At 41.0% G+C, this 26,318-nt stretch overlaps 1 protein-coding gene across 1 annotated transcript; it reads right to left on the bottom strand.

Annotated features, from left to right (window-relative positions):
• Positions 1–9,123: 9,123 nt before the first annotated feature.
• MFAP3 (microfibril associated protein 3) lies at positions 9,124–26,289 on the bottom strand. The gene is made up of 3 exons (XM_008152251.3): positions 26,254–26,289; positions 14,282–14,744; positions 9,124–11,246 (listed from the first exon to the last, which is right to left on the bottom strand). Exons 2-3 carry the CDS (start codon positions 14,574–14,576, stop codon positions 10,453–10,455), a joined length of 1,089 nt encoding a protein of 362 aa, XP_008150473.2. The 5' UTR covers positions 14,577–14,744; positions 26,254–26,289; the 3' UTR covers positions 9,124–10,452.
• Between the last annotated feature and the right edge of the window lie 29 nt (positions 26,290–26,318).

Raw genomic sequence — 26,318 nt, 5'->3', positions numbered from 1 at the left:
TGCTGCTTGCTCCCTTTGTTAAAAGCATTTAATTTGTCTGCAGAATGAAGACTCAGATTCCTAGGCTGGGCCTGAGGGAGGAGGGGCCTGCAATCTGGCCCCAATAGCTCTGTAGCATTGTAGGAGTCATGCTGTCTGCTCAAATGCACCCTGGCTCTCACAGCCACTGCACATGCTTTTCCATCTGCCTGGAACATTCTTGTCCTGAGCAATGCCTTCGCAGGAATCAGCTTAAAGGCCATTTCTTTGGGAAGGCCTCTCCCAAGCCCTAGGGTAGGCCTTTGAGGTTCTGGCCACACGTTACTTACGTGATCACTGTAGTCTTCCCCAGCACATCGTAGGCTCCAAGAGGGCAGGGACCGAATTCTTCTTATCACAATGGGTATTGTCCTCAGTGGCCAGCCTGCAGGTGCCAGGTGCCCTACTTGTTGACTAAATAAATGAAAGAACAGAGAAGAACCTATGCAATACACATAAGAGCGCTCAGAAAACGTAATGGTTCTATACATCTGTGATTTCCGAGTTTATCACTATTTTATACCCAAATATAATAAGCCTGTAACAATATCCTCGAGTTACTGGCAAAAGGCTCTGTTCAGTGTGCTTCCAAAGGAGGAGGCACTGAAATTCATTTGAAATCTATTTCCATTACAATGGTCAAATTGAAAAAAATCTTCTTACAATGGGAGCATTAAATACACACACACACACACACACACACACACACACACACACACACACTTAGCAAAATATCCATCGGTGCCAGATAAACAAAGTGTTATTCTACTTTGAATTAATGTAAGCTGGATTTATGAAATTTTATATTACAAATGGGTACATTTCATTTCCCCCCATCTTACTCAGTCCCCAAAGGTTCACGGGTAATAAAACAAATTACTTTCTTTCTCCATTAGCCTGTCATTGCCACTTTCAAATGGCTCCTTGCCCATACACTCCAATATTTTTTCACAATAAGTGGTAAAGCCTTTGGCCTTCCCATATATCTTAACTGCCTTCTTTGTGTTCCAAAAGAGACAAGTAGTGTATTACCTGCCATCTACATCAGGGAAAGTGGTAAATTGAGGCAAATATGCTAAATGGTTTCTTTAACTTCATACACTTAATCAGCATTCACCCATCCATCTATATCAACGATGCAACAAATATTTAGTGATTGCCAACTTGGTGCCAAACTTTGTTTTTGTGGCTGGGAGTATAATAGGAAATGAGATAGATAAGGTCCTTGTTTTCATGTGGCTGATGTTCTAGATAGGGGAAATAGATAACAAACCAGTAAATAAATAAATAAAAAATAATATCAAATAGTGCTACAGACCAAATGTTTGTGTCCCCCAAAATTCATGTGGAAACATAATCTCCAATGTGATGGTGCTAGGAGTGGGTCTTTGGGAGGTATTTAGGTCATGAGGGTGGATCCCTCATGAATAAGATGAGAGCCCTTATTAAAGAGCTTTCTGATCCCTTCCTACCATGTAAGGATACAGCGAGAAGGCAGCCAACTGGGAACAAGGAAGCGGGTTCTCACCAGACACCAAATCTGCTGGCACTTTGATCTTGGACTTCCCAGCCTCCAGAACCATAAGAAACAAATTTATATTGTTTAATCTACTCAATCTATGGTATTCTGTTATAGCAGCCCAAATGGACGAAGACAAATAGTGACAAACACTATGATAAAAATAAAGAGTTATTATTAGAGAGTTATTATTTAACCCTGACTCTAGCCCCAACCCTGGGAGCACCTACTGGTGTGTGGTTAGGGAGGCCTCGCTAAAATGATGGCAAGTGAGCGAGACCTGGATGCCAAGAAGCCAGCGAAGGGAACATTTGGAGGAAGGTTATTCTAGGCAAAAGGAAGAACAAAGCCAAAGGTTTTGAGGTGTGTTTGAGGAAAAGCAAGTCCAGGGTGGCTGGATGGCATGAATGAGGTGAAGAGAGGTGGGTGACGAGCTCAGACACACAGGAAGGAGCTGGCTCATGCCGGGTCTTGCAGGCCATGAGTATAGATTTTCTCTAGAATTGTCTTCTAGTGACAGGAAGTCCTGTAGAATATAAGTAGAGGGTGACATAATGTGATTTATGCTTTTGAAAGTTCATTCCGGTTACAGTGTGGAGAATGGATGACCTGGGGGCAAGAGGAGAAGCAAGAAGCTCAGGGGGGCCATTAAATAGAACAGGTAAAAGATGATGTTGTCTTGGACTAGGACAGTGCCACTGGAAGTAGAGAGTAGAGATGAGTTGTTTTTTGAAATGAGACACCAGGACTGGCTGACCTTTTGCATATGGAAAGTGAGGCAAATAAATCAAGGATGATGCAGGTTTTTGGCTTGAGCAAATGAGAAATGGTGGTGCCAGTTATTAAGAAGGGATGATGGGGTAGACACTGATGTATCCTTTTGATATCAGGGCAGGGAATCAAAACTTGTTTTGGACATATTAATTATGAGATGCCTTTTCGAGATGCCTGGCCAAGTGGAGATGCCATGCAGGGAGGTGTTGGCTCCACAAGTTGGAAAGAGAGCATTTAAGAGCTGTGAATACCCATTTGGGAGTCACCAGTGTGAAGATCATATTTAAAACTTTGAAAGTGGGTGATGTCAACAAGGAAAAAAGTGCTGGAGGAGAAGAGGCAGCCAACCTTCATCCCTACACCCACCACAGACCAGTGGTCATGGTCATATGCCATCACACAACAATTTCAGCCCTCCCATTCCACTAAACTAAACAAACATCCATGGTCTCTTTGATATGAAAGTGTTACCCTAAAGAATAAGGGACTACAAAGATAGGCGACTAATATATAATGTCATCTCTCAAGTTGCTCACAAACTGGTAAGGAAAGAGTAAAAGATAGAATATGAAATATGTGAATGTATTTTCAAAGATGTGGAGGGGTTCTTCAAAGGATACACTTCGGAGTGTTTCATGAAGGGCCAAGAAAGTGGGTATTTTTTCCTGCTTAGATAACAGGACACCATTGAAGATTTGAGTTCCATGGTCAGATTAACACCTTTTGCTGCCCATTCATGATGTAGTCATCCCCCTGTGTCTAGCTGAAACCTCACCTCATCTACAAAGTGGTGTCCACTATCTGCTACCACTCACTTTCCATCTTTGTTTGTGTTTATCCTCTAGTGCTGATCCATTTAGCACTTGATGACACACTGTCTCTTTCAGATAATTTACTGTAGGAACACCTTACTTTTTTAACTGCTCTATAAATTCCTTCTAAGCAGGTTTTATAGACTTAAACCCATAGTCCCTGGCTCAGGGATAGGAACATAAGAGCCCCCAAGCAATGCCTGTTGCTTCAAATGCCACTTCTTCATGAAATTCTCTGACCTCTGATTAGATTAGGTTCCTTTGTTCTAGGCTCTCATACAATCATTTTCTAGCACACTTCTCTATTTTTAACTATGCACCTGACTGTGACTATTTGAATAGGCTATATATTTCCACGGGCTGTAAGTTCCCAGAGAGCAGGGACCACCCCTAATTTTGCTCATAGTTGTATGAGCAAAATACAACTATGAGCAAAATTAGTTTGTGTGCAACAAACATCTGTTGAAAAATTGAACAGGCATGCCTTAGGTGTTCAAGGTTAAAGGGCTTAAGCAAAGTAGCCTCTGGCATGGTCCAACTGTTTGCCTGAAGTTTCTGAAAGAGCAATGAGATTCACGCAGCACAACTCTCACAAAGGGAGTTCCTCCTGATGAACTCTGGCTTAGGAACAGTTTCCCAGAGCATGGCTCTTTGATGGGAAGGAGGCCTCTTAGAGCTAATTTATCATCACTTAGGGCCCTCGAGTCCTCCCTTTCACACAGCTGAGCAGGAGGCAAAGCAGAGTGTTCCCAACTGTCAGGAAGAATAAGCATGTTGGCAGCAGCTACCGATCTTCTAGGCAGATGGAGGGACATATGTATATTTACATATATATTTCCTAACCAATAGGTTCCAGAGAAAACATGAAAACTCAAGAACACGACTGGAAACCAAGGGGCTCTGAAGGAGTTTAATTCCTTAAAGGAAATTAGCACAACTGTTTTTTTTTCTTTTTCTTTCTGTAGAGGACTTCAGGAGAAAACAAATATTATTTGAATGACCAAACTTTCTTCCCTAAATATGTAAATTCTCCTCTTCCAAATTAGGTACTTCTAGGATTTCTTCTAAGAAATGCTTTTCTGGGGCCAGAAAAAAAGAGCTTTGAAATGTATATTTTTGAAATGTATTGATTTCAGAGAAGGGAGAGGGAGAGAAATAGAAACATCAGTGATGGCAGAGAATCATCGATTGGCTGCCTCCTGCACTCTCCATTCTGGGGATTAAGCCCACATTCTGGGTCTGTGAATCCCTGGTTTATAGGTCCATGCTCAACTACTGAGCCACACCAGCCAGGCTCTTTTTTATTTTAAATTTATCTTTATTATTGAAAGTATTACAGATGTTCCCCCTTTGCCCCACTGACACCAGCCATATGGCCTATTCGCTTTCTTCAAAAGTCCAACCTTGGTCTCCTCTAAGAACTTTGTCATTGTGTGTTCTTGGCAGGTGGACAGTAAATGTTAATGAATAAAAAGGCTAAGGTAAACCAATTATGCCCGAGCAGAACCCCATAACTTGTGTCTGCTGTTTGTGTCACATGTATTGGAGACAATATAAGTTTGACGGCTTGAAGATTTATTGCTTCTGATTCTCACTTTGTTCATGCAAGTATCTTCAAGGACAATGGTTTGCAATTTTACCCACTACACACACTCATCTCTCCAGGCTTTCTTACAGCTGTAGCAGGTAACCATGCAATCCAGTTCTGGCAGCTGAGCAGCAGGAGTCTGGTGAGGCTTCAGGAAAGCGATTGCCTTCTTGTTAAAACTCAACCGTTATATGTCTTTTGTCCTTTGACCTTCTACCCTTCTCCCTGCCTGGAACACAGACATGATGCTGGAGGTGAAGTTATCCTGTGTAGCAGGTGCTGCAGGTGCTCTGCCCATAAACTGTTGATACTCACCATTCCTGTATTCACCACAGGCTTCCTACCAAAAGCTCCTGTGTCTCTGTACCTGAGGGATTTTGGAGGTTACAGGATCATGCTTAGCCAGCATGTTGCAGGTTGGAAGTGCCAGAGTCAGTGACCCTGGGAGCAGCCCTCAATGCAAATGGGAATCCTATATAATAAAGAGGTAATATGCAAATTGACTGTCACACCCTTGCACAAGATGGCTGCCCCCATGTCATCACAAGATGGCTGCCACAAGATGGTCGGTAGGGGAGGGCAGTTGTGGGCGATGAGGCCAGCAGGGGTGGGCAGTTAGGGGCTATCAGGCTAGCAGGGGAGGGCAGTTGGGGGCAACCAGGCTAGCAGGGGAGGGCAGTTAGGGGCGACCGGGCCAGCAGGGGAGGGCAGTTGGGGGTGATCGGGCTGGCAGGGGAACAGTTAGGCATCGATCAGGCTGGCAGGAGAAGGGGGTGATCAGGGGGTGATAAGGCTGGCAGGGGGTGATCAGGCTGGTTAGGGGGGTGATCAGGCTGGCAAGCAGAAGCGGTTAGGGGCAATCAGGCAGGCAGGCAGGCGAGCGGTTGGGAGCATGAGATACATTCACTGGCGACAGACAGAGCTCCCTGAGGTCCTGGGTAGGAATGAACAGCAACTACCCATAGCAGTAACCCACTCCTTAAGGCATCCTGTACTGGTTTCCTTCTTTTCTGTCTCACTTCCCCACTCCCCTATCTGCCTGGGCTCACTTTCCAGATAAACTACTTGCACATTAATCCTTCTCTCAGGGACTCTTGGAAGAACCCAATTTAAGACATCTTGTGACCATGCAGATGAAAGCCAGTTACTAAGGATGGAGAGGAATCTAGAAGGAGCCTGCGTTCTAAGACTTGAGCCCCCTATACTGGCCTTGTTCTACATTCCTCTGGACTTTCTATTGGAGAAAAACAAACCTCTTATTTGAGTAAACTACTACAATTGGGTTCCTACAGCATGCAGTCAAATGTACTTCTAACTGAGAGAGATCTGGAGAAATTTTGGGTTGAGTACATATGCAACCAGTCTTCAGCTGGACATGGCTGCTAGCAGAGCTGACACCGATGACTGGTCCTACACTGTGTGGCATGGTACAGCCAGCACCCTGTTTTGTTGCTATATTTAATCTTCATATTAATTTGTGAGGTAGGTGTTATCAACCCCATTTTACTAAAGTCCAGAGGCCAAGTCCTGTAGTGGCTAGTGAAATCAAAACTCCAAAGCAGTGAACTTTTACCACAGGGAGATATGGGCTGGGTTTTCATTCTAAGGAGTCTATGGCATTTAAGTAATGAGTCACACCTCTATTTCCTTTGCTTGTTTTCTGAGATCCTGTGCTTTTCAACCATCATCCTTCACTCCTTATTGGGCTACAGTTGCTTGCTTCTAACAGAGCTACCTTTCAACAGCCAAATCTCATCCTAAACTTTATGAACCAGTCCTCTGTAGGTCTGTGCTCAAGGTCTGGCCTTTGCCAGGAATGCCTTACTTCAGAATGGGAAACTGCTGCATTTGGGCCCAGTGGGATGGTCTGCTAACTGTGTCCTCGTGGTAACTGTGGGCAGGACACCCACATAAGTATCAAAGCACGAAAAGATAAATGCTTAGCAAATATTTGTAAAATTACAATGGGTAGCCACGGTGGCATCCAACTTGAATCCAAACTCACTCCTGCTTAAATTAAAATCATTAGCATCAAATTCCAAGACACATAAAAATGAATATATATGCTACAGAAGATTTCTGACAAATAAAATGTAATACATTAAACATTTAATATTTTACACTCAAGGATGACTTTTTCTTAAAAAAAGGACAAAATTATAATGTAAATATTCAATGAAATGGTGACCATTTAAACATCATCTGAACCATCTACACGTATAAAAGCCCAAGCGACCATTACGACTGAACAACTGACAGGTCGCTATGATGTGCACTGACCACCAGGGGGAAGACGCTCAACGCAGAAGCTGCTCCATGGTGTTTAGTGCGCTCCCACAACCAACCTCCTGTGGCCAGCCAACCTCCCACGGTCCCTCCCCTCAGCTGGCCGGCCAACCTCCTGCAGTCCCTCCCGCAGCCAGCCAGCCCAGATCACTAGCCAGGCCAAGGGACCCCACCTGTGCACGAATTTGTGCACCAGGCCTCTAGTACCAAATAATACTCATTTACTTTTATGGACAGTGTTGAGAACTGACAAGTTTATGTATAAGGCTGAGCATTTTCAACCTTACTGGCCTAGATGAGAAGAGATTGTGTTCTCTTACTGGTGATTTGGGAAACATAATACACTTGTGTTGTAACTGCTGGTGTGTGGAGACAAGGTTGGCTGGACTCTGGAAAATGGGCATGCCATGCTCCCATGCCACTCTGGGACACAGGAGACAAAGACTGATCTAGGGTGAGACCATATGCAGGGCATGGAGAGTACTGTACCAAGGGCTTCACAGAGGCTGAAGAACTGAAGGGAAAGCAGTGTGCTTTGACTTTAAAATACATGATAAGTGATGCCAAGAAGAAGCCAGGGGCCTTCTCACACCATTTCAGGTCAGCAACTCCCAAGATGATTATATCAAGGTAGTTGGTAGGAAATACAGATGCTCCCTGGGCCTGACTTACGAATTAACCTATCATAACAGATGCAGCTTATCAGCTCAAAAGATGCCTGTCTGTCTGATTTCAGCTGATAAAAAAAAAACCTATAAAAATGCTTACATGACTATTTTTAGAGAATTTATTTCATAAAGCCACTATTTCATAAAGACAATAAGGTTCATTATATATAAGACAAAATTTATAAATGAGATAAATATTTCAAATACATTTTATTGAGTAGAGGCATTTTCACTAACTATAAAATCCAATGAGGCAAAAGGATAATTACACCAGTTATTATCAAAAAACTTTTAGAGTATAGTTTAAGTTCAAAAGGTTAAAGATTTTATAAGAGGATAACATGAGACTATTAATTATATATGGAGTCTTTTGATTAGATACAGAAAATATTAGTAAGTGTGATTCCCTTCCTCTTGAAAACTAGCTTTAAAAATATTAACTCTGATTAAATTTTGACCTAATTTAATTTCTTATCAATGACACCTGGAATATTCAAAGTAAACTAGTTACTTTGGCCACCAACTTAAGTCACCATTATGCTTCTAAAATAATTTATCCAGGATACACTGGAGTAGCCTGTACTTAATTATTTTATAGTATTGTCTAAACTTATATTTTTTTCAATATTTTCTATATTTTTACAAAGCCCTGTTTTCCATAGATCATTAAATATCTACTTTAGGGCTCCAAATACTCATGTCCATTATGGGAACATGAAGGGTAAATTCATTCTCTTTAATGTGACAAGCTACATCCTAAGAAATGCCCCCAGAGATGCTATTTTGGGACAGAATTGGGGTACTATCTGAAGATCTGAGAAATGTTCAGGAGACAGATCTCAAACAAGGGACTTTAAAAAGTTTTAATCTTTCAAGAGAAACATTCTGGGAAGGGAAAAGTGTTTTATAACCTAGGGTATGTTCAAGAGCCCCTGTTCTCATAGCCAAATGTATGGAAGCAGTCTTCTTAAAGAAATACAGGTCGATGAGCCAAGGCAAGCTTTGGCTCAATGACTGGTAGCTTTTGTTTGGTTCTGAAGGTTTCCATGGAAACAGTCAGAGAGACAGAGAGGCTGTATTATCATATTCATCCCTAATGCCATCTGATACAACTGCACATGGATTCATTTGTGCCTTCCAGAGCAGAGGTATTATTTCCGATAAGCCCAGACAAAGGGAGGCATGAGTTCTATCTGGTCACAGTTGGGATTTCCTATCTTTCTCCATTTGAAACCTTAAATTAAAATCCAGATAAAACCTCCTCTGAACATTTCCCTTAGGACCCGCTAGTGCAATAACGCTTCAATAATCAGAAGCCAAATGAAGAAAACGTAAAGTACCAAATGGAGCTCCACTGCCAAGTTCTTAAAATTATGTGACACCAAGCTTCCTATAGCAAGTAAATTATTCTAAAGATTATTTACAATCCATTATGTCAGATCTCAGCCAGACAAGAAATAGTGTCTTAAGTTTTTATTACACACAGTTGAATCAGGTGGAATCACCCATAATTTTTCTCTTTCTTTATATCTTGATTACTTGTATGTATGTGTATATACATCTATCTATATATGCATATCTATTTAATATATTTAATATAGTAACATATATCACACACCATTATCTAATCTCATTTCAGGTTAGTACATCCCAGAGAGGCCACAAAAGCAGCCCTAGCTCAATTCTTTATCTGAAGTATACAAAAATAAAAACCTCAACGACAATAAAATATAAACAAAACAAACAAGATAAGGAGGCAGACATGCGACTGTTAGCACCATATTTAAGATCACAGAGGGCAAGAGGGTTGACAGAGATTTGAAGAGGAATCCAGCTCTGGGTTTCCCCTGGGAATGGGATCCCAAACACAGAACCCTCTTGTCGAGTCCAGTACTTTAAAAAGGGAAAGCCTGAGAAATTCTCTTAACAGAAGTATCAAAATCCATTGTTTATCAGAGACAGATGATTTGACATTGTTTCTTATTCTAAAAGCACTGAAGATGGTATTCCTTAGAAACAAATCGTTCACTTTTAGAAATCAATTGATAAATCACTGCCAGCTCAATGACACCTCAGTACGTTAAAAAGACATGATATATCCCCCCAAAGGACCAATTTACTCATGGAAAGTAGTTTACTAAGGAGCAGTTAGCTCCGTGATATCTGTGTAACAACACAGACCTGAGCTACACTGAAAAGATTCGACCTAGCACATACAATTGCATACTCCACAAGGCAAAATGTCCAAAAAACACCCATACCTTTGTGCACTATGGCACTGGTGTAGAAATCTAAACTACAGAATAAAGTCTCAACTTGGTCCTTTCCACAAAAAGGGACTAAAAGTCCAGAGATGGGCTTAGAGATGTGCTAAAGACTTCAGTGGATTAAAGTGATGGGTAAGAAGTTATAGGCTAGAAACACATTATTTAATGCAAATCCCTCATTTTATTGGTAGGAAAACTGAGGCCTCAAGATATATGTCAGCCCTAACCACTGGAAGAAGAGAAGCCACAGAACTCTTAGTGTGGTACTTTCCCCATCACTTTTACCTCTCAGGTTCCTTTAAATCGTAATGTCTATCAGCTACTCAAGATTGAGGAAAATGAGTGAGAAATATGAGATAGGAAAAATGCTGCATTTTTACAAAGATTTTGGCAATACTGTATATTCTGATGTGCTTAATTTGAACAAGGGGGAAACCCCAGTCATCTCCTGGTAAAAATGTTATGTCCTGCATTAAACAGGTTTCCTATTCCGAGAGCAGTTTTTGTAGGTACTGGGAGCTCACAGCTGGCAGTTTTCAAATGGCCCATCTTTGTAGTTAGAGTAGGCCTCTGCAGATCCCATATCGTCAGGTGGGCTGAAATGACTGCTGTCTTGAGAATCTGTACCAATACTTTTGGTTTCTGACTGAAGGTGAACAGAAACCTGAACTGCTATTTCCTGGCCTGGTTCATTCAGAGAACCATCATCGGAATCTCCTCCTGGTGAATTACTCCGTCCCATCTCTGGGTTAATGACATAGATGGCACCTTGAGCGTTCAAGGCAGGTCTCTCTTTAATTCTTTCTCCCAAGTCATCAGGGTCATCCATTCGCACAGCCTCAAACATCTCCTCAACAAATGCCCTGCAGTTTAGAATAAGGGGCGGAAGAGGGATGCTTCGTGCCAGTTCTTCTATGTAACGAGCAAACTCCATGGTCTTAAACTGTGTGACTTTGGCGAGCTCCAGAGTCTTAGCCGAGGTGATGATGGGGATGCGTTTTGCAATCTCAAAGGCCTTCTGAAGTTTCTCGGCCCCTTCGGTTCTGAAGAATTCATTGATAGCCTTTTCGGTCTTACGAAGATGGCTGCTCATCATGCAGAGCCGTGTAACATTCAAGATGAGAGTGATCGTAAAGGCAATCAGACAAACAATCATGTAGTAGACACTCATGTCTCCTGAGGTGAAGATAACACGCAGGGTGACAGAGTAGGAGGCACGAATTGGAGACGTGACGAAACATGTATAGAGCCCACGGTCATCAAAGGCAACGTTGGTGATATTCAGGAAGTTACCAGAAACCAACCATTTTCCACCTGATAACCCAACAGAAATAAAAACATTACAGCATAAAGAATATTACCACTAAATATGCCAAGTGGGTTACCAATATTCCTTTTCTTCATGAGAATATTTTAACTCAACTCATCTATTAGGTTCTGCTATTTGTTTAAATCAGTAAGAAAGGGCAGACTGTTACGTCCAGGGTTAGAATTTAAATAGCCTAGAACTTAAAAGGGAATAAAGATCTTCCTTGCAGACAGTAAAGATGATCATAGCTACCTTTTCACTGCTAAACGTCATAAGCCTTTCAGAGAGACAGGTCTATATAATACTACATGACTAATCTTAAAAAAATGTTTATATATATACAGGTATACCTCGGAGATATTGCAGGTTCTGTTCCAGACCACCTAAATAAAGCGAGTATTGGAATAAAGAAAATCTAATTATTTTGCTGGTGGTCTTGCCTTTAATTTGTAAAAAAAAAAGCAACATATGTGAAGCACAATAAAGCAAAGTACAATGAAACGAGGTGTGCCTGTATGTGTACCTACATCACAATTTCTACCTATACATTTTCACATACTGTAAGAATATGCCTCAGCAATATAAAACAATGGTCATTTCTGGATGATGGGTTATGAATAATTTTGATTTTCTTCTTTTAATTTAACTGTGCTTATTTCCGATAATGAACTTCTATAACAATAGACAATTTAATGAATTTGTTCAATTACTAGCTGGCTAATGTGGCATGCCTTTCACATGTGAATTTGTTTTGTTAGAAAAGATTTGTTGATTATATCTTGACTTTCTGGCAAGAGTAACTGAAGCACAAGCCAAAAGATATGTCTCACATGTCAGGGTACATGAGCAGGGTACAGGAGAATAAAGTTGCCTTTAATATGTCTGAGCTTCTGTTTTTCACCTAAAACATGTCACTTCTCTTCCATATATGAAGGTGTCTTCATTTAGGAAACACATATACAGAAAAGCAAAGCACACTGACCACCCACCTTGATTCAGTGTCCTTTAATAACTTGGCTCTGCCTGCACAATTCTCACATTTGCAGTAAATTCTCAGCGTACTCTGTACTTTAATTGTGACAGTCATTCAAAGATGAGATCAATGGGCTAACCTGGAGTGTAGGTGTGAGTCCCAGAGGAGGCTGGATGGCTGCTTAAGCACCAACTGAATCCTAATCTTCATGATCTCTTTAATCCCCGAGATTCTATGGTTCTGGTTTAGTCGCACATCAATTAATAGGCACTTTGGATTGTGCACATGTTTTTCACCATCAAAATTTATCTAAATTCTATAGTTATATTTAAGAACCATCACTTCACCAATGTAAAAAGAGGAGGAAAGTCTGTAGCTATAAATATAGTCATTATTCCTCAAGCTTCTGTCTTCTAAACTTGGGCTATGAAAAGATTACCCCAGGAATCCAAGGTCTGATGAACTAGTACATAGACTCCAATAATCAACTACTGAGCTATGACCACAATCTAAACTCTCTAGCTCATTTGCTGATAATAGCTCAAGACTTATGAACCTTATACCAGACTGGCATGCTCTTTAAACTCCTCTCACTTGAGAGTCGTAAAATTTAATACAATTTTCTAGAGCTGTTGTTGAAAGTATCAATGATAGATGTTAGTTTAATGGTTTTCAAAGTAAAGGCAAAATAGGAAAATAAAACTGCATTTCAATTGGCTGGTCTCAACTTAACCTAAGCTTTGTTTATGCAGTCAGTCAGTACTAATCACATTAATTGAATAATGCAAATCTCAGATGCATTTGGTCAGGATCCAACAGACCAAAGGAGGTGAGTCTAGGTCAGTGAGTACAAATGTGGAATCCTGAATCATGTTCAAAATACACATTCTGGCACCACTTCAGAGATTCTGATTAGTAGACCTATATTCTTAAGAAGCTAGTTAAAAATACACTCTTCTTTCTAATAATTCAAACACTTCAATTCCTTAGTGGCCAGTTACTCAGTGTGTAGATGGTTAAAATGTCTAGCATATACTTTAGAAGGAAACATCACTGTCTATTTTTCTGTTTCCTACTCTAATGTGAATAACCAAATATCCTTTATAGTCCAAGGGATTAGACCATCTTTCTAGCAAGAAAGATAAGAGGCCTTTTCTGAAAGTGTACCTTCTGAGGATCCTGGATTTAACCTTTATCCCAGTGATTTTTCATGGTGATTTCTTTTTGAGGTGATTTAACCATTGTGGTCTTCAAAAACATCTTCCTAACAGAACACTAGTTCAGTAAACAGTATTCTGATTAAGATGTGTTTACAGGTCTACAAACAGCAAAATCAAATAAAAACCTGTCAAAAGGTAGAGCTTGGTCACATTATTTGTGTGATTTTTAAGATGGAGACACAAAAATTACAAGAGAAACTTTCCTGTTTTCAAGTAAATTAAGTGTATAGAATAGAAAAAAAAAAAAAAGAACTAGAGGGTGTACAGAGCTCCTCCTCAATGCCCTTCTAATTATCAGAGGCACTTATAAAGTTTTATGCAGATCAATAATCATTCAAAACCAACAACCATGGATTTCCTCTAACATTTTTAGTAACTCATTTCTGAGCAAATTTTTTTTTTAATTTATGACAAATTTACTTAAGTCTAGTCAAAATCCTTCTTGCTATATTCACACAGGGCCACCAAACTGTACTATCACACTAGATGAATGGTCCCACTGGACCCGTGCAGTGCATATCCTGCACAGCTGTATGCAGCAGCCCTGATGAAGCCCACCTTCAACAAAAAAGGAACTCAACTCACCAAGAGGAGAGAAATGAGCTCACAGTCATTATATGAACACCTTTTAAATTTATAACTATTCCTTATTTTTTTCTTCTTCTGGTTAAGTAATTATAATTAATTTTTTTTTTGATAGGTATAATACTCCAGGCCTTTCAAAAGTTTTCACTATTCACCCTGGAACCTTACCTTTGAGATTTCTTGTTGAATATGCTATAAAACCAAGAAGAAAGAAATAACAGGAAATAAGTAACCTTGATTAATTATACCCTGGCATAGTTACCTCTGCCTCTGTCATCCAGTTGCTGTCCTTTTGAGTTGTACCAATGGACATCTTCATAGTGGTTGACTGTGAGAAGACACTCGATTGAAACACTAGCTCCCTCTTTGGCTATGATAACATTATCACCTGAGTGGGAGCCTGCTGAGAGTTCAAAGCTTGGGAGAAATGACACATTGAAAGAACTATGATTTGCTCCCAGTGGGTCCATTTGGTTGAAGCCTCCATCTTCCAAAACAAAAGCAGCCGGCACAGTAACACTCACTACTAAAGTGAATAAACAACAATGTGGCTTCATGGGAAAAGGGGAGACAATCTTATTTAGATTTGGAGAAGTGAAAAGCTTCTATACTATAATGAGAGTACAGTGGGTAATTTATTGCTTGGTATTGGAGTTTTCCAGAAAAGTAGTAGATCCAAATGTATTTTGAAGTCTTCAAGGTTAAACATGTGAGTGAAGACCAACCTAAAAGAAAACCAGATATAAAGTTTAACCAACAAAGATGCATAGTGGGGTGAAACTCTATATTCTATACTAAATGAATAGATGAAAACCTGATAAGAATAACTGGTGCCAACATCTGGGAATGCAATAGAGAGACCACCACCTAAAAATCTCACATAGGGATGGTAGAAAGAGCACCAAATTGGCAAACGGCAGACCTAGATTCTGGTCCTAGTTTTGCTACCAACTAGCTGTCTGACCTTGGTAAATAGCTAGGCTTGTTTTCTTATCTGCAAATAAGGGACTAAATAAGACAATTTTTAAGGACTCTCCTAGTTGTGAAATGCTACGGTTCTATTTCTGACAAATTCTATGCAACAGGGAACCAATGAAGGCTAAAATATTTAGCTTAATGGTCTTTCTTTCCAAATTGTACCATTACCATGTATTGTTATACTAATAATGTACATCAACTGGTATATCATAATCATAACCATGGAGCTCAAAATTTGAGTAGTTCAAGTACACAGATATATTATATATAAATAATGCAGAGACAGTTGAGGTAGTTCTTTTGTTTTAATATTAGAAAGAAAAATGTACTACTGTATATACATAAATATACATGTACTGACTTGGGAGGCTATAACACCCTTGGGCAAGAATGTTAGACAAAATAATTCCCTTTAATAGTTTCTTCAATATCAAGAGACAAAATACAGTACACATTTAAAAGTTTGTAAGAATACCAAATTTCTAGCTCAAAGTCTTTAAAATTAGCTAAGGGAGAAATTGACATTTTAAACGACTAGTTGGCAGAAATGCAAATATAAACTACAGGGAAAGCTTACCAAACAAATTTGAAAGAAAAGTGTATCACAAATAATAAGCAAAATGATATCTCAGTCTAAGAGTGTGTGTGATTATGATCATTGTCCTGGTAAAGTGATTCCTCTTTTAAATCACTGACTCCCAAAGAAAAATTTCAACTCTTATTTCTATAAAAAATGAGATGAAACACCTAGCTTTATTTTTTACAAGGGCCCAAAAGAATTAGTTTTGGAAATGACATTTCCTCCCCTTTTATACTTTCATGAAGGCTTCTTGATCATCTATAATAATAAAAGCATAATATGCTAATTAAAGCGGACATCCTTTCGGACGAAGCTGGGGCTGCGAGGGAACCCGGGTCCAGGTGCCTGCCAGTGGCCAGAGGGAAGCCCGGGTCCTGGGTGCCTGTGTGCGGCCTGAGGAAAGCCTGGGTCCCAGGTGCCAGAGAGAAGCCGGTGCCGGCAGCTGGGGGAAGGCCTATTTTTGCATGAATTTCGTGCATCGGGCCTCTAGTATAACATAAAAAGCAATGGATCATTGTATTTTGCCATTAAACTCCTCAAAGTCTGAATTATGATACACTATAAATGTCATTTAATTTTCATTAGCCCTTGAAAGGATGGTTGAATAATGAAAATGAATTTCTGTATCTTTCTATATCTTTCAAATTTAAGAACACACTATTTAGAGTAAAACAAAAAACTTCAGACTTTGTTATAACAGATGGAACACATGTGCTTATTTTCATTTCCTCCCCAAACCCAACTAAAATGACACTAAAGGAAACAAAGCACTTGGGTGCAGGTGTTCCCCACGACTTTGATGAGGTGTTCCTGTGGCTTCAGCCAAACCAGCATTTCCCAAATTTCATGCATTCCTTATACTGCCATGATTTTTATGCTATATCCGTGTACCAAGTTATTATTTATGCTTTTTCTTTAAATCAACTCATTATTTTACTTTCATACATTTATTTTAGAAGGAAAGTCTGTATCACATCTGTGGATAAAAGTAACTGTACACATAAACACCATAAAAACAAGGCAAGGTTATTAACTTTCAGAGATACTGCCATCTGCTGAAGGCTCTGAGTTAGAGGCCTGCTCTTTGTAGGGAAAACAAATAACCCCCCATAACTTCACTTTATTCTAATACCACCGCATTTCTTATCCTGCCATTTCCTTCCTCCCCACCCTTGCCCACCACTGAGTTTAGAATCTATTTTAGGCTAGAGATATACATTTTTCATGTACTCAATAGTACTTACTGTACTATAGACACGGTCTCTGCCTTCATGGAGCTCAGTCTGCTAGAGGACATAGACACTAACTAAATACACACAAAATATACTAAATGCTACCTAAGGAAAAGGATAGGGTGCTACAGGAGCAGCCAACATGGGAAACTAACCTCATTGCAGAAAGCCTCTGTGAGAAAGGGAGATGTGCAACAGGTTCTGAGGGATAAACAGAATTCGAGAATGGAAGAGAAGTGTTCTAGGTAAAGGGGTAGGGACAGGGAAAAAGCATATGGATCACTGGTTAGGCAGTGTTCAGGAATAAGAGTTACAAGCTGTGGTAAGGAGAGGTGGTGGCCAAGGAGTGCTGGGTTGGATTCCTGATTCTAGAGGGGAGCAGTCTGGGCAAAGTTGGAGGTGGACTTAGGGAACTGGAGTGTGAGGCTGAAGTGAGTAAAGATGATAACTTATTCAAGACGAAGAGGCCACAGAACTGAGAGTCTCAAGAGTAAGGTAAATCATCTGCAGGGATGGTATGTACCCCCCAAAACCAAGGCAGTTAGGGTAGAAGACACTGGGAGTAGAAGAAATGGACTCTCTCCTAGCTCTTGAAATGCAGGAGCTTCTGGGCGATGAACAGTCCCCCATGAGAGGGGTGGCGCAAGCAGTGTCCTGGCAGTTACTGTTGTGTGGAGTCCCTTCTTCATGCAGCCTCCCTGAGCCTCCTCTCAAAGCCTGGCTCTTCCTCCCACATGGATCCAGGGTATACCTGGATACAGGACGGCTCTTCCTGGACCCCTGTAACCCTCACCACTATACTACTCACCTGGCTCTAGCACATGCTGCTCTGTACCGCTAGGCAGTCTACCCCATCTCACCTATGAGCGCTGTAAGCACAGAGACTATATTTTTTATTGCTATACTTCATAACTAGTACACGCTCAATAACTATTTACTGATGGAGATTAGTTTAAATTTGATAAAGTATGTGATGGATCTTTGTAAATTGAAGAATGTTATGTAATAGGGATCATAAATAGTTAAACTGACATGAATTTACACTATAGTCTCTGACACAAAGAGACAATGCTAATAATCTTGAAAAAACTTAAAGGCATAATGCCTAAAGGTGTCCTTGAACCAACCCAAAGTCTTCATTTACCATCTTGTTCTAGAATAAAAGATTACCCAGTCCAGAGTTTGGAAATAAAAAGATTACCAAGTCCAGAGTTTTCAAACCAGGTTGAATATCACAATCATCTAGAGAACTTGTTAAAATATAGATTACTGGATCTCATCCCAGAATAAGAACCCCTTGCTTCAGACCTTGGAACTGATGTTTTTAAATTAGCTCCTGAGTGATTCTGAGGCAGAGGGTCCATGGGCTGGCACCCAGAGACCACTAATATACATCCTTATTTCCTCTACAACAGCCCTGCCTTATTGTGCTCCAGACTGAACACTTCCAATATGAGACAACTATCACTCACATTCCATTTGAATTACGATTACCCTGAAATATCATGATTGCAGGCCTCTGATAAAGGCAGGGTAGCAGAGAAGTTCAAAGTACAGACTCTGGAGCCAGATTTCCTGGATTCCAATCCTGGCTCTAATTTTAACTAGCCTTGTAACTTTTGTTAATGACTTAACCTCTCCCTGCCTCAGTCCCCTCATTTTTAATATAGGGAAAATAATAGTATGTATTCTCATAGGACTATTGTGAGGTCTGCATGAGACAGTATATATATATATATATATATATATATATATATATATAACAGAGTCTGGCCATAGTAATAATCACTGAATAAGCTCGTTATTATTACTGTTGATAGTCCTTTCAGATATTGTGCTAAAATCTATACCTTATAGCAAAACCATTAGTTAAGATAAAGAAAACATTTTTACTCAGAATAACACCAACCATTTAAAAATCTTGGGGGAGGGGGATTCCAGAATTCCATATGTAATGTCAATCTTTAATTTTAAATTTCACATTTTTCTTTTTCTCACTGCAAATAAGTATTTTGCAAAAATATGGATCAAACAGGCATTGCAAATTAATCTGGGACTCCAACCATAATATGCTAACATTGCTTTTATGTGTCCTGAGTGTGTGGTAGAGAACCTTTGCTGCAATCTACCTAGCCTATGTTTCCCTTTCTTGAATCCTGCCTTCTCACGCCCAGGAGGAAGCCAACCCACTGGCTGACTAATCTAATTAGAATCTGTTCTTGGAATTGAGACATCATGGGTTAGGGCTATTTGAGGAAGAGACGGAGTATAGGGGGCTAAGGCAGCTAGGTTTGGACCACATACAAAGAGAAGCGGAGAGAAAGGACACTAGGGATGGAGAAGGGAAAGAGAGGTGGCAGAGAGGAAGAGAAAGAGAGACTCACACCCGCTGTTCTGGCTCCTGACACAGTTCTACCTCCTGGTTCCAATAAGACTGTTTATCTCTCCCCTAAAGAAACAAGCATCTTTATTCAACTTTATTCAAAATTAAAACCACAAAAATATAGACTGAATGTGCAAACAAGAAAAGAAAATGGAGAAATAGCTAGAAAGGGGAAAAAAAGATTAAGTTTAGCCAAAGTGACTAAACTGTGCTATAGCTCCAGGAAGTCCCCATTATGTATCTGTACTCCTACTCCATCTCCTCCTTAGACACTGGTATACACACAAACGGTCCATGCAGTCAAGATTTCAGGTTCCCTGTTCTGTATGGACATAGCCAATTGCCCCTACTAGAAGTTTAGAGAAATCTATAAGACAGGATCTACAAAATACTATGAATACTCAAACTGCTCTTAGGTTAAAGGTGGCAGAAATAATCTGGTACACTAATTTATGCCAGGAGAGTAACAATAGGTTGCACAATATCCTTATAGTCTAGTCAATAAAGACAGGCTCATTCTGGGTACTTCATTCTCATACCATAGGCATCCTGAACACAAAGGACTTCTAGTATGAGCTACTAGAGACACAACCCATTTGGAGATAAGAGGCTATTAAGGGAGAAAACACTGGCAAAGGTCTATGTTCAAGGTAACAGAAGCAGACAAGAGAGTAAAGGAACAAATCAACCTTGGAATCAGGACTTATCTCCTCAAATTAAGTTTCCTTTTACTTAAGTCAGTGTGAATTGGTTTCTGCTACTTGCAACAAAAACAACACTGACTAAAACCATTCTACTCATTCTGGATTGATTTTAAAACAGCTTAGCTAAATCAGGGGCTGCAAGGGATGCTCAGGTGAACTAGGATACTGTCCCAGGCTCTCAGGAATTTACAAACTAGCCTGGAGACAGAAACAGCTGAGAAAACACACACACACACACACACACACACACACACACACACACACACACACACAGTGAGATGTACTTAAGTATAATTGTGCTATGAATGCAAACAAGAAAGAACTTCATGAATTTTAGAAATACAATTCACTTGTAAGTTTGGGACTTCCCATAATATCATGCCTGCTATTCCCAATGCAGCAGCTAACATTTGGAGGTAAGAAGAAAGAGTTCAAAAAGGAAAATCAGAGTGCCATCTTCCTGTAAAAAGTTAAAAAGGGATAAGTTATGCACGTGGATGAAGTTTTTTTACTACCTTGCTTCAGCATGAATAAGAAAAACAGAAAAGTGTAATACTCAAGCTTATTCCAATGCATTTTTCATGTTTTAGCTGTAGTAAAATGTAAGCTTTTCTAAGCTCATGAATAATCAGAAATGCAGATGATTTTATCCTACAGAACCATTCTGAAAATTGATTATATCATTTAAAAAAAAAAGTGCCTAAACTGTCATCCCTAACAGATTGCCTTGTTGCTGTTCCTGCCAACTTCTATGAAATATTTGCATTCGGTTCCAATTCTCAACAGAAGTAAATAAGGAAGTAATGTGGCTGATTTCCGTTCTCGTGGCTCAATAGTAAGTTGGCTGAGGAAACTGCTGTTTGCAGAAGTAGTTCTGAGATAACTCAAAGGGAGGAAAACACTGATGCCCAGATGGTATTGGCTTTTGCTCCAAGTACACTGGGATATTAATGCTTCATTCTCCATAATGAAATGTGTTCTAGGCTGTATTTACAGCTCATTCACTCTTCTCTGCCCGCACTGTTACACTTGAAAAATAAAGAAGTCCCCCTAACCTTGGCACACAGATGGTCAAAGTGGCATTCTGAATTGGCAAAGAGGAGAAAAAGCAAATGAAGATCCAATTTTGTTAGCATATTGTCAGCACTACTCTATCCTTTGCAAAGAACAAACATAAAGCGGTTTTGCTTATAGTGAAGCATTATTATAGTAATCTTTATCATAAAAGGGTTAGTAATATTCAAAAAGAAATCACCATTTTGAGGGACATTTTCTAAAAAAATAGCCCCTATGCTCCCAAGAGTATCTTGGAGCCATCACATACCTCCTAACTGGCATTTGGGCACTCAGCTCAAACTTCAACATATTTTATGGCACACTGAGAAATACCTTTTGCATTTATTGGAGCTTTGTTTTAAACCCAGGATTATTTGTTATACTTATGATTCTTACCCTTTTTGTCACAAGCACCGGCTGAAGCTACTGGATGCAAATGGCAAAAACACTGATGTAATAAGTTTGATTTATGATCTCCTTATTCATTTCCTTTCCTCTACAGTCTGACCCCCCCCCCCCCCCCCCACTTCAGTATCTCAAACTCAGCATAACTAAAACGGAACTCCCCACTCTCACCCACAGATCTACCTGTTCAACGTATACATAGCTTGAATGATAGTTAAACAATACAATTCTTCCAGTTTTGCAAGATCAAAGTTACAGGATCATCATGACTTGGTGGTTAGGAGCACTGGAGTTAAGTGTGCCTGATCCTATCCCTGGACGAAGCTGTGTGTTTGAGAGGCCTTAATTTTCACATCTATTGAGTCAGGTTATCAACAGTAACCACCTCATAGGGTAACTGTGAGCTACCCTATGAGGTGAACTAATGTGGGTACATTACAAATACACGCTATTATTATTATTCCACCTCCTAGGTGTTTTTCAATTAAGTCATATGTCCCTAACCTAAGTCATAGTCCTTTTACCTAAGTGGATACCACATTATACCAACTACTAGTGGCCTGGTGCATGAAATTCGTGCACATTAAAAGGGGATTAATTACAGGAAATAATTTAATATTGCTATTTGCCCTTTCTCTATAATGGAAGTGTCAGAGATAAAAGAAAATTAGTAAAATGTATACGAAAACCTTCCTCCTGTCAGAGTCTGGGGCACACCACGGGACCCAGATTCAAGTCCCCGCCCACCCACATGAACCTCAAAATCGTGTGAAACCCAGATCTGCGCCCCCCCCCCCCATTGGGCTAGATCCAGACCCAGCCAGTCCCACCCTTGTCAAGCTTCACCGGGCAGGGGACGTAGCCTCAGGTCCCTTGGCCAGACGTCAGGATGGGGGTGCGTGGCCTGAGGTCCCCCAGCCCAGACCAGGGCGGGGCGTGTGCCTTGAGGTCCCCCGTCAAGCCCCGCCAGGTGGGGGACACAGCCTGAGATCCCCTGTCAAGCCCCGCTGGGTGGGGGGCATGACCTGAGATCCCCTGTCAAGCCCCGCTGGGTGGGGGGCATGACCTGAGGTCCCCCGTCAAGACCCGCTGGGCAGGGGGCGTGGCCTGAGTTCCCCCGACCCAGCATTGGGGGGTGCACCTTGGGGTGCACCTTGAGGTCCCCCGTCAAGCCCCTCTGGGTGGGGAGCACGGCCTGAGGTCCCCTGTCAAGCCCCGCCAGGCAGGGGGGTGCAGCCTCAGGTCCCCTGGCCTGGTGCTGGGACGGGGGGTGCGGCCTGAGGTTCCCCGGCCTGGTGCCGGGGTGAGGGGCGCAGCATGAAGTCCCCTGTCAAGCCACACAAGCCCCTGTCAAGCCACACCTGGTGGGGGGGCGCCACCTAGCCCAGCACCAGGATAGGAAGCACACCTTGAGGTCCACCATCAAGCCCTGCCGGGCGGGGGGCGTGGCCTCAGGTCCCCTGGCCTGGTGCCAAGGCGGGAGGTGCGGCTTGAGGTCCCCTGTCAAGCCCAACCCGGGCAGGGGGTGCAGTCTGAGGTCCCCCGGCCTGGTGCCGGGGTGGGGGGCATGGCTTGAAGTCCCCGGTCAAGCCCCACCTGGTGGGGGGCGCGGACTGAGGTCCTCCGGCCTGGCGCTGGGGCGGAGGGAGCAGCCTGAGATCCCCTAGCCCAGCACCAGGATGGGAAGCGCACCTTGAGGTCCCCTGTCAAGCCCCTCCGGGTGGGGGGCGCAGCCTGAGGTCCCCTGTCAAGCCCCACAGGGGCAAGGGAGGGCGTAGCCTCAGGTCCCTGCTGATTGCTCATTAAGGCTCCTTATGGGAACTTGGCCTCAGCTGTGGGTGCAGCCATCTTTGTGACAGAGTGATGGTCAATTAGCATATTCCCTCTTTATTAGATAGGATACCCCTTTGATGCCCCAAACACTGTTCCTCTCAGAATTGGTCCTAAACACAAAACCAAAAAAGTCAAGGCAATCTCAAAATCTATTGACTTCCCATGACCCATGAGATAAGCTTCAAATTCTAGTGTAGCATCCATAATTCTCCAGAAATAGTAAGGTGGCAGAAGTAGCTAGACAGAGCCCAGCAGTGCCTGCATGTGCAATAATTGCTTGCCAAAAGAATACATGGATTTAGAAGTCAAGGCAGGTCTTTAGTTACATCTGTCACTAATTAGCTATGATTTCTAGTGGTCTTAGTTTCCTTATCTAGAGATTATCATTATCATTCCTTTCTTTGCTTTAAGTCCTAAAATCTCCCCAGCTTTCCTGTCATGGCTTAGCCTTAACTACACTTGTTTTACTCTCTATCATCGCCAAATAACTTGTCTAAAGTTCTGGTTCTAGTTGTTCCTTTAGTTTGAAACTTCCTGCCCCTCCACACCATCTTCCTGTGAAAATTTGACCCTCCTTACAATAGCCAGCTAAAATTTTACCTTATTTAAGACGCCTTTTAACCAAACTCTCACTTCTACCCTCTTAATTTTAGATGGATTTTTTTCGGTGTCAGTCCCCCTAGTTCACTGAGAGTACAGTACCTGGTTCTAAGACTTATCACTTTCCTTCTATTAGTTATCTGTCCAGAAAACTGTAAGCTTACAGATGACAGTTAAAAATCTCAGTCCTTGGCATAGGATTGGATTCAACATTTTGCATTTAGACTCTCATCAACTTGCTAATCAGAAAGGTACTTGCTACAGATTTCTTACTGACTTTCCAGTCTCAGGCACTGAAAACTGTTAATGGAGAGACTTGAAGAAATGAATACACAGCTGTTGCTTTAAAAAAAATTTTAGTGGGCAGAACACCCTAGAATTAGACCTATAACTGTTTTTCTCCAACTGATATTCTTGGACCACTTACATGAAATTAATCTGTAGTGCTTGTTAAAGATGCAAATTTTTTAGCTCCACTCAGACTTATTAATTTAACATCTATAAAGGTGAGGCCTGAGCATCAGCATTTTAATGACTTTCAAATCAAGTTCATATTTCTTTAGACTGTCATAACAAAATCATAATTTGGTGATTTTCAAAGTGTGGTACAGGGACCTGGGGGGAGGGTCCCTAAGACTTTTTAAACATGATTTTTCAAAATAATTTTCATAATAATACTAGGACATTATTTGCCTTTTTCACTTTCATTCTCACATAATATGGTACAATGTTCCAGAGGCTACATGATTAGTGATAATCATAAGACAATGAACACAGGAGATATGAGAATCTAGCTGTCTTCTATTAAGCCAGATATTAAAGAGACTTGTAGAGATGTGAAACAATGCCATTCTTTTCAAAAATTTATTTTGGAAAATATTTTTCATAGAAATGCTATTTATATAAACATACAATGAGTTTGTAATTTTAAATAAATTAACTTTTTGAAAGTTGTTTTGATATAAAAAATGGTAGATATTGATAGCTATAACCCACACAAACAAAAACTCTTGGACGTTCTCAGTAAGTTTTAAAAGTATAAAGGGAGCCCAAGACCAAAATGTTTGACAACATTTTGCTATATTTACTACCAATAGCGTTTTAAAAATTACGACACAGTTAAGCTTACTAAGGTTCCATAGTTAAATCCCAAATTCTATGCATTTTCCATTACAATAGAAAAATCAGAGGAAATAACCTATTTTATACTTATACAGGTTTTTTTTTAATAGGAATTTTTAACAAGCTCCCACATGATACTGATGCCCCTAAATTTAGAGAACCATCATGAAAAGCAAAGGAAACTATCTAAAGGGTTTTAGGAAGTGACACACACACACACACACACACACACACACACACACACACACTTAGACATTAAAACCATGATTCTTAAGGCATTAAATGGAGTGAAAGACTTGGGCTCTGAAAAGGACAAATCCCTTCACCAGCTGGGACTGGTTTTTCTGGGCTGTATAATGAGGCTGTCTGTAATGCCTTTCTTTCTGTTGTCTGTCTGGGTTTCATACATTCACACTGCTGGGAGATGCATCTTTCTGACCAGAGGTCAGTTGTAAACTTAAAGTCATAAATTTGAGCACTTCATTTCTTTGCATAGAAACCTCCAATTGTTTTCCAAATAAAACTCAAAATGCTTGTCCTACAAGATTTGGCCTGTTTAAATCTCTGGCAGCATCTTCCTCTTTTCTGCTTCAGTCACAGTAGCCTTTTTTTTTTTTTTTCCCCTTTTCTGGACCTTTCGAAGTTTGCTCCCACCAGAAGAAGGCTTTGCACTTGCTATTTCTTCTGCCTCTAATGCTGTTCTCCAGATCTTTATAAGGCTTATTTCTCACTCCTGTCCGTCATGTTATCCTGTTTAATTTTCTTTAAAGCACTCACTACCCACTTAAAGAGGTGTGATTTTAAAATTTTTATTTTAAAATCTTTTCCAATTACAGTTTACATTGGATATTATTTTGTGTTAGTTTCAGGTGTACAGCGTAGTGATTAGACAATCACATACTTTACAAAGTGTGCTGTCCCCCTTACCCCCATATTTCCAGTACCACCTGCCACCACACCTAGTTAATATAATATTACTATGTTCCCTATGCTGTACTTTACATCCCCATGACTGTTCTGTAACTACCAATCTGTACTTCTTAATCCTTTATTCACCCAATCCCTCAATGCCCCCTCCCGTTTCCTATTTGGCTTCCACACTACAATGTCAACTACTGGAGGGCAGGGCGTGTCGGTCCCTAGCGCCTGGGCAGTGCCTGGCGTGTTGTTGTCGTTCCGCAAACGTACGATGGCCGAACTCCTGCGGCTCAGGCCACGCCTTCAAAACAAACCCGGCGGATACAGTCTACCCCAACCCTCAGGCTCGGACCCAAGCCTAGGTTACCCCAGCAGCGCCCCCTCACCCCTCCCCGCAGCGACCCCCACCGAGACCTCACTCACCAGAGCACCACCAAGCCTTTTTCCGGCTGGCACGGCTTGACCCGGAAGTGTTCTCGGGAAGGCGA

This window comes from Eptesicus fuscus, chromosome 6 (genome assembly GCF_027574615.1).
Source record: "Eptesicus fuscus isolate TK198812 chromosome 6, DD_ASM_mEF_20220401, whole genome shotgun sequence".
NCBI lineage: Eukaryota > Metazoa > Chordata > Mammalia > Chiroptera > Vespertilionidae > Eptesicus > Eptesicus fuscus.
This window is presented reverse-complemented; position numbering and strand designations above follow the sequence as displayed.

Bases quoted from the DNA above. Each gene is read 5' to 3' on its own strand.
- MFAP3 (XM_008152251.3), bottom strand. From the start codon at position 14,576: ATGAAGCCACATTGTTGTTTATTCACTTTAGTAGTGAGTGTTACTGTG. The intron at 11,247-14,281 runs GTAACTATGCCA...TTGGGTTATCAG, and splicing joins ACTGGATGACAGAGGCAGAG to GTGGAAAATGGTTGGTTTCT.